Source organism: Lepisosteus oculatus, chromosome 6 (assembly GCF_040954835.1).
Source record: "Lepisosteus oculatus isolate fLepOcu1 chromosome 6, fLepOcu1.hap2, whole genome shotgun sequence".
Taxonomy (NCBI): domain Eukaryota; kingdom Metazoa; phylum Chordata; class Actinopteri; order Semionotiformes; family Lepisosteidae; genus Lepisosteus; species Lepisosteus oculatus.
The window spans coordinates 13499894-13515019 of record NC_090701.1 but is presented as its reverse complement, the minus strand read 5'-3'; the positions used below and the strand labels follow the sequence as shown (position 1 = coordinate 13515019).

The following is a 15126-nucleotide window of genomic DNA, read 5'->3' as shown; positions in this document are numbered from 1 at the left end:
TGTTCTATGCCAAACACTTTTTAGGCTAAATTGTACACTGCTCGACACAATCAGGAGTTGTAGAATATGCATATTGATCCTTCATTATTATTTTCTACTGTTATAACAGCAATGATTGGTTTACAGCTTGTTTTGGGTGGAAAGAAACTAGGCTTGTCATTAAACATTTTAGTTTGTGTTATTGAAATCGTAAACCAATAAAAGATAATTTAAGCGAAATCGTAAATGAGCAGGGAAAAGCCTATGACATTTTCTGAGAGGTAAAGCATCATATTTACCAATCAGATTAATTGAGTGTCAGGTGTTCCTGGTCATTAACAGGTGTTTTTCAGTACATGACAAAGAAAAGGTTATATCTCAGTGTAATTTAAAATACTTTTAACTTGTAGTAGTGCTTTATTATAAGTGGCAAAAAGAACCTGCCGTTAATTAAACAAATCCGTGCTGGCCGGTACAGTTGTTAACATTCTTGTCTGATGTGGAAGGCTTGCTATGCAAAGTTCTGAGGAATGGTGGAAATTGCAGCACCTAAGTTGATAGAGCATATGCAGAATGAGAATGTGGCTCAAGCCTTGTGCACCACTGATGTCTTATAGGTGCATTGTTAAACATCACCCAGTATGGTCAAGGAAATCTGAAAAAAGTTTTATTGAAAAGTCATATAGAGAAATGACTCCACGTGCAAATTATATTCATCCATTTGTGGTTAAGCAAGCAGGCAGACATCAAACACCAGATAATCTTAATGTTAATAAAGATTACCGATTTGTACTTAAATTAAGTATTGCGCTGGACAAGGCCTTTCATGTAAGTGCTCCAGAGAGCTGAGATTTTAAATTAGCCCAAAAGAGGATCAAACTGCTCTGAAGTAAATCTTCATCCGGAGTTGCGAGTCTGAGCAGTTTTCTTAACCATTTCGCTCTAAACTGGGCATCATCCTTTGGAAAACAAAGTAATGATTAAGTGTTTTTTTTATGTGACATTAAGGGATGGAGACGTCATCCAGACTATGTGTACCTACTGTATTTTCATTAACATATTATGATTGATATAAATGATAACCAATTACTTTCTCCCAAAATATTTAATGTGAACTGAAAACAATGGCAATATTGTGCAAAGGAGAGCCTGAGAAAGTTGTTCAGTAAATAATACTGCGCTTTTGTTGTTAATGGAAACATGATACCATAGACAACAATTGATAAGATAACTGGTGTGGGCTGGAGTAAAGGAATATTTTAACAATGTGAATATAAATTCATTTCTGTATGAGTTAAGTAAAGCTGCTTTGAAGTTTAAACAACTAACCTTGTATTTCAGAGCCCTTTTGTATTTTCTGCTAAAATATTAAATAATTTAGGAAAACGACATTTAATTTGCAACCTTTTAACTAGCTTTTATATGCCTGAATGCAGGCAACACATTTTAGAATGACGTGGCAGAAACATGTCACTAAATGTTCAGTGCTGTTTTGATTTGCGTTCTTTTCCTCCAAAAGGATTGTCCTGTTAAGAATTTTCTTCTCCGATTATTTCTGCTTTGGAATGGTTTTCAAAGTAATGTCATCAGTGCTTTTCCTTATGTCCTTATGTGACTTATGTCTGTTATAGTCATTATAAACCTATTATATTGCATTTCATAATTCCATTTCAATTGATCACTGTCATTGTTGCGATATTCATAAAGTATTAGCACAGTACACAGGTGGAAAAGAAATTGGTAGGAATACACCATGTCAGTAGACTTTCAGATATGTTGTTCATAGAACTAGCCATGTTGTCATTATGCAGAGATTGTACTGTTTTCCAAGCTGTATGAAAGTCAGAATCTCTCTAACTTAATCATTTTTAATACATTTTTTAAAGGTTGTGTATATTTTAATTTAGACAGCATATAGCACTTTTACGAAAATGGATGCCATGTGAAAGCTGTTTGGGTACCGAAAAGCTAGTTAAGAAAAACAGTATGTCGCCTTTCTCACCTCCCATAAGCGACAGGATTTTAAACTGATCTAAATTGTCTAAGAATGCACAAGCTTTCACAAATTTCAGTAGACATTATTCTCACATAATATGATAGTCATGATTTTACAGCACTGCGATTAATTTAGCCTGCGTATTTACTTGGAGTATTGGAATCAAAATTGTTGTTGACTCTTCTTGTTTGTTTGTAGCCGTATTTTGGAGTCACAACCACATAGAAAATAATTCACTATTATTTTTGATCCATATTGATATATCTATATTATTTTCATTTGATGCATGCAAAAAATGTCCTTTATTTGAGGTGCAAAATATGCAGTGTTAATTAGTTTGCCAGTTTGGGTTCAAGGTACTACCGTTAACCAAAGAATTTGCATGTTCCACATAGACCTAGATCAGGAATCGGCAACTTTGTAGGAGTATGCCAAATGTTCATTTTTGGCACTTCTAACAGATCCTGATAGAGACCCTGATCTTACTCCATGGCTTCAGTTCTGGGCTGCATATCTCTACACTTTGAGGGCCATAAGTCTGTGTATTTTAATGAAGTTTTAAAATCCTCAGTACTAATCCATTGAGACACAGTTAAATCTATGTCCCATGTTTTGCCTGGATTGATCAGAAAGGGTAACGCTGGACCAAAATGTTGAAAATCCAGAATGGACAAAACTCTCGCGTTACACCTAAATATTCAACCACATTAGTTTGAGACATTCTGTTGAAGTTTTGATATTGCTATTTGATAAAGACTGCTAGGTTTATATACTGTATAGTTTAGGGCAGTACATTTTAGCTGTAATTTGTTCAAGCTGAGAGATGTCAAAGCCATTGTATTTGATGTTTGTTGGCTGAATGCGAGTCCTAGTAACTGTCAGGTTAAGTTGGCAAAAAATGTTTTATTGTGACACTGCACAGAAAGTTTGTTTTTCTGCAGATTGCCGTGTTAATGGACAAAGTAAATAATTAAGGAATATTTTATTGGAGGTTAATGCAAACTTTGGTTCCTAACCTCAAATTTCCAAAGATGCACAATGCCCAAACAAGTAAGGGTAAGACAAAAGCCTCTGTATTCATCTATCAATTTTCTATCCGCTTTGTCCAATTCACGGTTGCGCAGGAGCTGGAGCCTAGCTCAGCACGCAACAGGCTCAAGGCAGGGTACGCCCTGGACGTGACGCCAGTCCATCACGGGGTTCACAGACACATACTTGCGCTCACACCAGGGACAAGTTAACATACCATTATGTCTTTGGACTGTGTGACCCACATAAACAAAGAGTGAACAAAATCCACACAGCACTCCAGGTTCGGAATGGAAAGCAGCAATTCTTTCCCCAGCTATATTTAGTTTAAATATATTAAGGGTCAGGAACACGTACGACCCCGATTTGGGTTTATTTAGAGAACCATTCAGGACTGTAACGCCATTGGTTATTAAAGTACACTCATCTCCGGTTCCAGCTGAGAGGGAACACTGGCGTGTTTGGCTGCAGCTCCTCTCACCAGTTTCTTTTTGTATTTATCTGTTTTTTTTCTTTTCTCTGCCACCCTCGTTTCTAATTATTTTTGGCCTTTCCACATTGCAGCGGTTCTTTTTTTCCCCCCCTGCTCCTTCTGTATTTAGTACCACCATCTACTGTCTTCTCTGAGTATTCTCATCATCCATATCTTGTGGATATCTATTTTTTTTATTGTTGTTGTCATTCTGTAAAGCGCTTTGAGAAGCGACCTTTAAGGCTGCGATATAATGTTTTTTTTATTATTACACTCCAGTAAGGCAGGTAGCAATAGAGAGAGATTTGGTTTGCTAACATGTTTGCTGCTTCTATGGGTGTGAATACAAATGCTTTAAAACCGACATGCTTCCTTCTTTTAATAAAGTATATTCACTTTGGTATAAAAGTGTGTCTGCTGTGCAAATTAAGTCTGTACTTGCTAAAGGAGAAAAATGCTTAGTCGCACAAAATCTCAGAAGTGTGAGTAGGTAGCTGCATCAGCTACAAAGGAACAGGTAAAGGTTTATTCTAAGCTGTAAAGGAAAAAAAGAGAATCTTTCAGCTGTGGAGTCTCACACCTGAAGAAGGCTTCACAGTCGACACAGTCTCTTTTCCTTTCAGCATGGAATAAACCTTTACCAGAAGTGTGCCTGTGATCTCAAGGATTTTGTTGTAGAAGAAAACAAATATAGTAGATATGTCTTTGTACATCGGGCACTACGCTAGCAAGCAAAGAAAAAAAATACTTATGTTTATCATCACATATAAGAATGGGTAATGCAGAAGACTTTGAGAAGCTTACTTGACAAGTTTTGACTTTGAGAATAGCTCAAAACCTTTTTTTTTAAAATAAAACAGGAAAATAGAAACCCTCCCTCATGTATGATGTGTAGTGATCTTGTCTTTGATTAATTGGATAACTCGGATTTACTGCAATGGAGACTTATAAAATATCAGTGTGTATAAACTAATAGCTAAGCTGGTGTTTAGAAGATGTGTTGGTGGAAATCGCAAATGAGTGTTGAGAACAGAGACTAAATGCTGTCCAAAAACAGGAAGCAAGATAAGGAACTTTATTGTATTTGTATATTTAAGCTTTTGTGATGTTAACATTTGCTTTGAAATACTAAGCAGCATCACATGTGACAGTGGTTTGACATTGGTGTATGTCCGAGCAACTGACTGTGGATACAGTGGTCATCATCAAATGAGCATAAAAGTTGTAGTGAAACGTCTTTAACCCAAATGCAAGCTGTGGTGTGTAAAATAGATTGTTTGGTAGTGAATCAGAAACTGAATAGGATGCAGTACTTTGGGCATTTAAGGTGTGTGTAAAGAGAAAGGGTAGTGTTCATATGTTAATAAAGTTGCCTTAAGCCTTTTTTTCCCTTTGTTTGTTAATGCAGAGAAGGGATACAATTTCATATTCTTTTTTCCTGTTGTGAAAACATTGTGGTTCCCTGTGAAACAAGACTGTCTGCTGGGAGGATATAGTGCTCTCTAGGTAGTCTGTCTGGGATCATTCCTGTCACTTCCGTGTTTTCCTTTCCCTCTGGGTCTCAGAAAACCCTTTACAGAATTCTCCTAATTTGCCACCTTGATTTGTGGTTTATTGCATGGGGGGAGACTAAATTATCATACTGTAAGTTAAGGGCTTTTAACTTGAGCTGTGCACGCAAGGTCAGTTCGTGCTGAAAACAGCTTAAATGTACATTACATTTTTTTCATAGCCGGGATAACTTAAAAAAAAGAAATTAAATAATTTGGGGCTGTTTTTGCAGTTTTAAGTATCCTTAAATTTTATGTTTACATCTGCTTACATTTGATGTTTTAATGCAGTCTGTTTGAAATGCCATCCTAATATTAAGCAACGTTTTTATCCTTAAATGTCCAATTCAAATTCAACTTAGTTTGGTTATGATATACATTGTGCTTTTTACTGTCACATGGTATTGAAGCTCAGATCACCTACATTGCAATGTTTCTTTTGTTAAACTGTAAGGAGATTTAGCAGACTTAACAATTTGCTACAAATTATTATTTTATCTATAGTATTTGTTGCTGTGCTTCTGTCCTGTAGCAGTGCACCTTGTTAAAATGTGCATTCTAGGTGTTAACTATCTGTAATTTTATCAAAATGTCCTGATGTTCATTATTGCTTTGACTCTTTAGTGATTGTGGAAAATAAATTGTTTATGACTAGTGTATGCACAATGCTGAGCTAAAAACATCGCTGCTTAATTTTAGTCTACACTTTTACACTGATTCTAAGTTAAGGATCTGGTTTAAACCTAGATATATCTTCTTGTCCCATTTTTGAATAGGCTTCATTACTCTGTTCGCTTCCCCACTGAGAGCTCGTGTCTTTGGACTGAGGGGAGTCCCCATTACCTGGAAAGTTTTTTGAGTGTAATGTCCAAAAAATCATTCTATTAGTGTAAGGAATTGAAATGTTTAAAGAATGAAGTTGGTCACATCTAAGTAAAGAATATATCGTAGATCACGTATCCAGGCCAGTGCCTACTCCCTACATGTTTAACAATGACATTTTGCCTTATGAGCTGTTGTCTTAGTAGGCTGTGTGTTTGAGTACAGTATGCTTGTGTATTTACATAATAATTTATGTATAGACCTTATACTTATTGGAATTCCTGTCATCATAGTATCAGACAAAGAACAGATTAAAAAAAAAAGAAATGTTAGTGCTGGCATAAATGTGGTATTTTAGTATGCACATGCTCAAGCCCAGACTTCTGTAACCTGGATATTTGGATGATTTCTTAGTCGGCAAATATAAAGGCTATTACATTTCATCCTTATTCAAATAGAATATAAAAGGGGAATATGAATACATTATTGCACTATTCAAACAGTGACACATTGTTGGTAAATATTCTCTTTCTTGAGAAGTGAACATTTCAGCATAGTGTCCACATTTTGTTTTGTCATTTTTGTTTTAGCATAGTGGATACATATAGTACAAATCTTGATGAGGTTAACTTTACTGAAATACTTCATGTTCTTCAGCCACTGAAGGTTTCTAAACCACTAAGGGTCACTAGTGCAAAATATACAATTTACATAGTTTGCATAAATATGCAATAATGGACTTCTGAGAAGTAAGCAAAACTTTTTTTTTACACTACTTAGTTGGTCGTTTAATATAGTCTTCATAATAGAAAACATTAAAGGGTAACTCCAAAAGCTTTTATTTCTGGGTTAGTAATAATTGGCATTGATAAGTGCATTGCAAACCACCATGGCAGTCAAATGTACACGGTATCTTTACATCTCAAAATAGACAAAGTTTCCAGGTATGTGCAGTGCCATACTGCTAAATTGTCTGTGATTCAGAAAGAGGCAGCAAAACTTCCTGTAATGTGAACCAGGCCTATTACATTGAAACTAGCAGGCTTGTGAAAACATCTTTTAATTCAATAGAAGTATAAAACCTTTAAAAATGGGCATTCAATTTAAATTTTAGGCCTTAAACAATTCTGACCAAAAGTATCACTTAAATCGTCAAGATTTGATTTCAGTTTTTCTATCGGGCACCGTTGTCAGTCTCTCATAGTGTTCTGTTTTCAGCGATTGCTTGTTATGGGCAAATATAGTTGGAATGGTACCTGGTTTGAGCACAAGTTGTGGTTCAGTATCTGAAATGAAAATATATTTCATATTACAATAAACAATCTCTTTCTGTTGCAATAATGCACATGCTTCAGACCACGCAAATTTTGCTACTGTATTTATTTGAAATGTTATGAAACTGACGCATACTAGGTGACATTTTCTAGATACTCTAGATAACTAGACTGCCGATTTGAATGAGTGCATTTGAATTGAATTCAGCGTGTCAGCTTTGAGATGGTTTTTGCCGACAAGTACTACTTGTTAGATCTGCAGCCAGATCACGCTGGAACATTTCCGTGGTGAAATATCTGCTGCACAATATGAACATATTCACTTATACATTACATCAGTCATGACAGTGACTAGGAAAGGCCGGATTTAAGTTACTGTGGCGATACCAGAGGTTTGTGACAACGTGATGACCGTCCAGTACTTTCACAGAGTTCAGAGTTTGTAAAAATTGTGCGATACCATCAATTAATCTGTTACCGAGATTTAATAACCAGTCTAAGAAATTGGGCCTGCAGTTCCTCTTTAATAAAAAAAAAAACATTGGTGACAAAGAAACCTTGCAAGTGGCTTAACAAGTAAAGCCTCTTCCTTCTGGGCAGGTTGGGCCCATACAGTACTTGTTTGAGCCTGGGACTCAATTCCACTTGTTGCCTCTGCCAGGAGTTCCCCAAGCAGTGAGGCACACTTGGCAAGCTGCCTCTTGGGGTAAGATTTGAGATGAGTTGGCCAGGGCTTTCAAGTTTTTGGCACATAGAAGTGACTTCCTAGGCCCCTGCAGGTACTGTAGAGCTTGCAGTATGTCAAAACAATAACTAGTTAGATGTGTCTGTAGTTGGAGGATCATGTCTACTCTTCCTTATTCATCCTGTGTTCTATTTTGAGGGCATAAAATTTAGAACATAAAAGTGGCAACAGTGTTGGATGACAATTTTTTGCCTGAATGTCGGGATTTATCCTCAGCTTTATATATACTGGGTGCTAAAAAAATCCTTTCCGCTGAAGTGGTGGCATACAATGCAATCACCTGTATCATTACCCAAATCACACTTTTCCAGTATACAGTTTGTGTTATAAACTATTGTTTTGTATGACAAATAACAGTACTTGAATTTAAAAAAAATCATATGAGGGTGTATTTTACAACAATTTATTACTTCCCAGAAACAGCGTTTCTTATATCAGATCTTGAAAATAAGTTACTTTACAATATTCACCTTCTGCATTAAAAGTTGCTATCAATGTTTTTCATTATCCATTGATCTCAACATGGGGTTTTTAATACACAAAAGCTCACAGCGGTGGCATTTAACTATTTTTGAATGATCGGGCACATGTTTATGGTTTTTAAAGATGTACAGGAACTTACTGTACTGTGCATGTTTATATTAGTCAAAACAAGCTGATTTTTGTATTTAAACATGCATTCCAGAAAAATATCAGTCGAGTGCTGTTTGAAGCACAGATTTGTTAAATTGTAGTCTGAACCTGGATTCCAACATAAGAGCTCCATAATGAATTGTAGTCTAGTACCCAACATGCTCAGAAAGCAGACAGATCATTCAGAATCTGGGCAGATTGCTTTTTCATGGCGAGTTTAGTAACTGCTGTAAAAACCCTGACAAGCCGGAACAGTATTTTGATGCAGCGCTCATCATGATAGACATTTCTCCATTCCATCAGTTAGAATTTCTGCTGCCAGCAATTTGTTTTGTGTTGGAATACATTGGTTCAGATATTTCCCCAGCACTTAACAAGATATTTCCGTGTTGGGAATAGCTTTCCTTACATTTTGAGGACCTTTTTTTTTTGAAGATCCGTTCTAAAAAAACAAAAATCTAAGTGTGTCAGAAAGAGCCATAAATGAAAATGTAGTTATGCACAGCGTAACAGTTGTGTGTTGGACCTGCAACATTGGACTTTTGAGGACTCATTTTTTTCTTTTGTACATAATGAACAATAGACAATAGCTGTAAAGGAGCTAAAGCAAACTAAGGAGCTTAAAATCAAAGAGGTGGAAAAATAAGTTGAGACGTATAAAAACATCCCATAGGTATTCAAAATGGTAAGCAGTGGGTGTGTAGGAAGGCTGTGTAGTGTTGTTGAAATGAATTCCTGTGCCTTTTTAATTAAATTTTAGAGACGTGGGCTATAACTGTTTTTTTCAGAGGTATTATTTTGAGAAATCTCCAATAAATTGTTATACATTCAATGATAAAGGTCTTGCTGTAAGATTATTTCACTGTTCATTGAACAGACTTTTCTTAATTACAATACCAAATTATTTCGAAATGAGAATGGGCCATTTTCTTTTTTTTTCTTGTCTCACAGCTGGGTTTTGAATAGACTTTTGTTATAAATCAACTAGCAGTGCACTTCTTTGTCACACAGCAGTACAGCATCTCTCATTTGCAGTGAGCTAGTGTTACCGATTTGTTCCCTTTCTTATCGGTTTCTCTGTTTGGTTTAGGGTTTTCTTGGAAACTTGGCGCTTCTTGGCCTTGTTTGTGTTCTGCGCAAGTGTAAATGCGCTTATTGGATAGAATTAGTGGCTGAACACAGCAGAATCTCTAAAGACTCTTGAAGAATCACCAGGTCATTTTATTGTCCTTTCAAAATGGCTGGAAGCCTAATCCAAAGTCAAACTGAACAAATACATTCAAGAAAGCAAGCATAGCATTAACCATGAATTGTCTGTTGGATCTGTCCCACCAATATAAGAAGCCTATGAACTCTGAATCTGTTTTTTTAGCCTCAGAAGACGTTAGATGGCATAATAAAGGTGGATTTGATATTCTTTGTGCTAAAAAACTTTTTTAGCACATTGAGCAAACTAGCCATTGTTGACTTTTTCACCATTCCCAAACTGTTTTTCCCTGTGTGATATTGGTAAATGTCATGTCTCATTTCCTGACATGAAAGTAAGTTCTCGTTCTCTGTTTTACCCAGCACTTTCCAAACTGCGTGATCAACATCGACAGAATGTAGGATAGATAGCCAGAAAGCAGCATCTCATATGTTAAGTTTTGGTATGTAGTTTTCCTCTGCAGCTTTAGTCATCATGTGATACTGATTGTATTTGTATATTATATTGTATGTTATTAACATAGTATACAATATGTTAGTCTTTCTCTTGTGAAACATTCTTCTTTATTGTCCTTTTAATGTGAGCTATGTTTTTTTTTGCCACACTTCAATTTTACTGCCTGGGAAACTGGCCAATTCTCCAGGATGGTTGATTCTCTCTACTAGGTCTGTGTTTGGTCTCGGATATTTTTCCCATCATAATGCAAATAAATTGAGATTTTTTGGTTTCAGTACACAGCCTTTGAAGGTTACTTTGACTGGTCTATTCTTTATTCATGGAAGCAAAAGCATCAGTGTTATGAAAACAGTCATGCAGTATTCTGAATAACAAAGAAATAAACATAACACTTATTAAAGAGAGGTATTTAATATTTTGTGTTACTATGGAGGTAAATGGTGTTGCTGGGGTTTGAAAAAAAGTGTTTTGTTGAATACTGAAAAAATGTAACAAGTAAAAACTAAGTTACTGTAGTTCTGGAAGGTATATGTATGGATTGGGTAGGGTACATATTAAGCTTGAGTTTACAAAGCTCTGCTTGTTACATTCTTCTGTGCTAAAATGCTTGTACACTTTCACAATATAGTCTGTACTTTTGCAGCTGGGATCGCCTTCTTATCTGACTGTAGTGGCAGTTGGGCAGCACTTGTTATAGCAGGATAGCTACAGGGCTTGCACAGTTCATCTTGCAGGTGTGACGGGGGGTAGCCTATGCACTCACAGCCTGGAGCGTTTCATAGGTTACTTTCATACAGGCACTAGCTCTAATAGTGAGTACTAGAGAAACAGGCCTGTCATTCAGAAGTGCTATTGATAATTGTGATGCAAAATCAAATCGAGTCATTTTGTTGAACTTACACCTTCTTCATGTGTTGCTACATGACTTCAGTAGTTGCATAAAGACCCAAAAAAATCAATTCATTCCAAAAATGTTTTCTGAAATTTCCCAATAAAGATCCTCTGATGTTTAGCATTCATTAATGTTGAGTTTTATTGATCCAGTTGCTGCAGTAGTAGTAATAGAAATGCCAAGCATAAAAGTCCTTTTCTATTTCAGCATTTCAATCAGAAATATAAAATTGCAAATAAAAGCAATGAAGACCTACAGGATGTAATGGTTTCACTTAATCTAGTCACAGCGTTCATTACTGTTTTTACATTGAAGGAGTGGCCTCTAACTCCAAGTTATTTGTGCGTTGTAGCTCACTACACTCATTTTTGTGGGTGGGTGTCGCAATTTGTAGTATTAGTTTGCTATGGATACTTTTGTGTCTCTTGTAAAACCAAAATACCACCTGTCCAGAAGTGAAAGGCATTAATTAAGACTTCTTTTTTTGTTTAAAATAGTTGAGCAAAAACATTTTTTGAATTGTTCATTGAAATTCCTGGAGTTCTAAATGGGAAAAACCACATAATAAACACTTTTGGTACCGGCCAGTATAGTGATCAACGTTCGGAAACAGGATTGTTTTTTTACGAGTAATTTTTTCAATGTTATGTAGGAAGAAATTGCAGAGTTGGGATGTTCTGTGAAATTAACGTCTTGCCACTCTAATTGTAAAAATCTTCAAGAACAGAAAGTGAATTGGAATTGAGGGAATTGAGACAGGTATCTGGCAGCTGCATTTGAACTCCGCCCAAACCAGGGGTCAGTCTTTGGCAAAACAGTTTTTGTTCCTCGCACCTGTCAAAATACAATGAGTATGGGTTCCAGATAAACTCTTAAGATCTACCTGGTCTAAATTGCCAAAAATATTAAATAATTTCTTGCACTTATACAGTGCTTTTCTGTACACTCTACTCAAAGGGCTTTAGAGGTAATGGGAACTCCCCTCCACCACCAATGTGTAGCCCCCACCTGGATGATGCGACAGCAGCCATAGTGCACCAGAACGCTCACCACACATCAGCTGGGGAGGAGAACAGAGTGATGAAGCCAATTCATAGATGGGGATTATTAGGAGGCCAATGAGAAAATTGGCCGGGACACTGGGGTAACACCCCTACTCTTTTTGAGAAATGCCCTGGGATTTTTAATGACCAAAGAGAGTCAGGATCTCCCGTTTTATGTCTGATCCGAAGGACGGCGCCTGTTTACAGTATAGTGTTCCTGTCACTTTAGTGGGGCATTAGGACCCACACAGACCGCAGGGTAAGCACCCCCCCACTGGATCAACTAACACATTTTAGCAGCAGCCTGAGTTTTGTTTTTCCCAGGAGTCTCCCATCAAGGTAATGACCAGGCTCACACCTGCTGAGCTTTAGTGGGTTGCCAGCTGCAAGGTGATATGGCTGCTGGCAAAAATGTAATGGGTGTGGGGAGTGTATAGCGCATACTCTAGTATATTAAACACAAAAAAAACCTGAAGTGACCACATGGCAATGTTACCCATTTTTATTAAGCTGGTTAAGGTAGCAATAGCTACAGAGTTACTTCAGAGCAAATAAGTAACCTTAGGAGACACTTTTACCATTGTTCTTTCATGGATACTGTATGAGTGAATATATTTTGTAGTCACAAATTCTTAAGGTGTGTAAATGTTAAAATTACACTAAATGTGATTAATATTCATTTACAAAGTACACCCATTTTTCTTGTAAATAAACCATATCTTTTCTAATTATGTTTAAGTGTATACTTAGTTTACGTTTTACTGTAAATTTATTACATTTACATCTACTCACTTTTGCCTTTTCATTTAAATGTTTTCAGAGATGTCAGGAAGCTGCATTCAAAATGAAGGTTTTTGAGTATTCTAATGAGGTTGTATTATTGCTAATTCTCCTTCACTGATGCAGTGAAGGGTGATTGAGCGTCCAGCCCTGTTAATCAAACTGTGTCACCGTGGCTTAGCAAAAAATGAACCATTCAGTTACACCGAAAAATCAAAATTGCTCTTCAATTTCTCAGTTGCATTTTTTGGTTTAATCGAGTAGGCTACTCTTCTCTAATGCTATACTATAATGCAGACAGAGTTATAATTTATAAAGTTCTTGATTCTCCAATTGAATAACTACCAACCACAGACAGTGGAAGCAAACCCAGTGCCATCTTGATTAATTTTAAAATGACTTCTATAGCATGCCAAGTGAAAAGCAGGTTTAAACAACACTGTCAGCCTCCCTCACCTAGCTACCACACAACTATAATTATGTGCAACTAAGCACCCATTATAGAATCTGGACGTGACTGCAATAGTACATGTTTTCACCGCATGAACCTGCATTTCCTGATCTTTAAATTGGCTGTCAAGCTTGCGCATGCGAACATAGCTATGATTATTGTGTCCACGGGTCCGACATTGTGAAAAATGTGGAAGAAGCAATTGTCATCAATTTCAGAATTGGTGAAAGTCATGCTGTCTCTACAAAGTAATGAAACCGTTTTTTTCCATTCTCATTAATATGTTCTCTAATATTTTTCAAATTCTGTCCTAGAATTAAGGTTTAAAGTTCCTTCCAGTCTCCCCCCTCATCTGTTACTCTCTTCATCCATGGTTTCTTTTGGAAACTTGAAACCTTTTGGCCTAGTTTTTCTTCTAAGTAAACAATGTAAGGATTGTTTTAATGTTTTAAATTAGAATGAAAAATCTTTTCCAGGGACAGGAAAGAGCTTTTATTTTCTGGCCCACTGCATGCTCGGGAGTATAACACATGGGAAACATCAGCTTATTAGCCTGATTGGACATTTTGTTGGTCAGGGAAACCCTCACAAATGTGGCTTATATGTGTTTGTCATTTTAGACGTTTCTTTGATCAGCAGATTTCATGCCTATCTTAAATGCTGTTTTTTGCATAAGTGATACCAAGAGCACGACCATGAATCCTGACACCTGTTGTGTGCAGTTGGGAATCTCCTCATGGTGTAATTTCAAGTATAGACACCTGTGACATTGTCAAGGGTGGGTTATGCAGGAAGCACATCTATTTCTCAAAGATGTGTACCATATAAATTCAGTGGAATGTATATAAGAATCTAATAGATTAAACATTACAACATTCAAATTAATATCGTTTCTGCAAAGTACTAATCACTTCATTTTTTTAAGGGTAATTTCCTGTTTCAGAATGTTTCATTTCAGATTTGTTTTTGGGTGATGTTGTAGGGAAGTGCACTTATATGCATATTAAATGCAGCAAGAAGCAGGAGGGTCACATAATGACTTGTAAGTTACCCGTCAGTATTTTTCAACAAAACATTCAGGAAGTACTGTGTAAGCTGTCGAAAACTGAGATGAGCTTTATTTTTTATTTGAAAACATATACAGTGCATATTCAGACCCCTCCACCTTTTCTAAACTTTGTTGTGTTGTAGACTTATTTCAAAATGGATTGAATTGATTTTTTTTTTGCCATCGATACGCAATACGCTATAATGAAAAAGTGAAAACCGTTTTTTAGGAATTCTTGCAAATTTATTCAAAAACTGAAATCTCTCATTTACATAAGTATTCAGACCCTTTACTATGACACTCCTGATTGAGCTCAGATGCATCCTATTTCTTTGATCATCTTTGAAATGTCTCTAGAACTTGATTGTAGTCACCCTGTGGCAAATTCACTTGATTGGACATGATTTAGAAAGGCACACACCTGTCTTTATAAGGTCACACAGTTCACAGTGCATGGCAGAGTACACACCAAGCCATGAAATCCAAGGAACTCTCTGTAGTACTCCGAGATAGGATTGTGTAAACCATTGGCAATTATTGAAGGTTCCTAGGAGCACAGTGGCCTCCATTATTGTCAAATGAAAAAAGTTTTGGACCACCAAGACTCTTCCTAGAGCTGGCCGTCTGGGAAAATTGGGTATTCGGGCAAGAAGAGCCTTGGTCAGGGAGGTGACCAAGAACTCAATGGCCACTCTAACAGAGCTTCAGAGTTCCAGTGTAAAGATGCAGCACTCTATCAATCAGGTCTC

The 15126-nt window shown here is 36.6% G+C and overlaps 1 protein-coding gene across 4 annotated transcripts in view; it reads left to right on the top strand.

Moving 5' to 3' along the window:
* Positions 1-15126, top strand: part of larp4b (La ribonucleoprotein 4B) — an 85353-nt gene that overhangs the window by 9157 nt on the left and 61070 nt on the right. The window contains exon 1 of one of the 4 annotated variants that reach the window (XM_069191003.1): positions 10122-10149. The exons of the other annotated variants lie outside the window; for them this stretch is intronic. Within the exon in view, the coding sequence (XP_069047104.1) occupies positions 10137-10149 (13 nt within the window). The 5' untranslated portion in view covers positions 10122-10136. Of the gene's footprint in view, positions 1-10121; positions 10150-15126 lie in introns of those variants that run through there. 4 annotated transcript variants of the gene reach the window in all.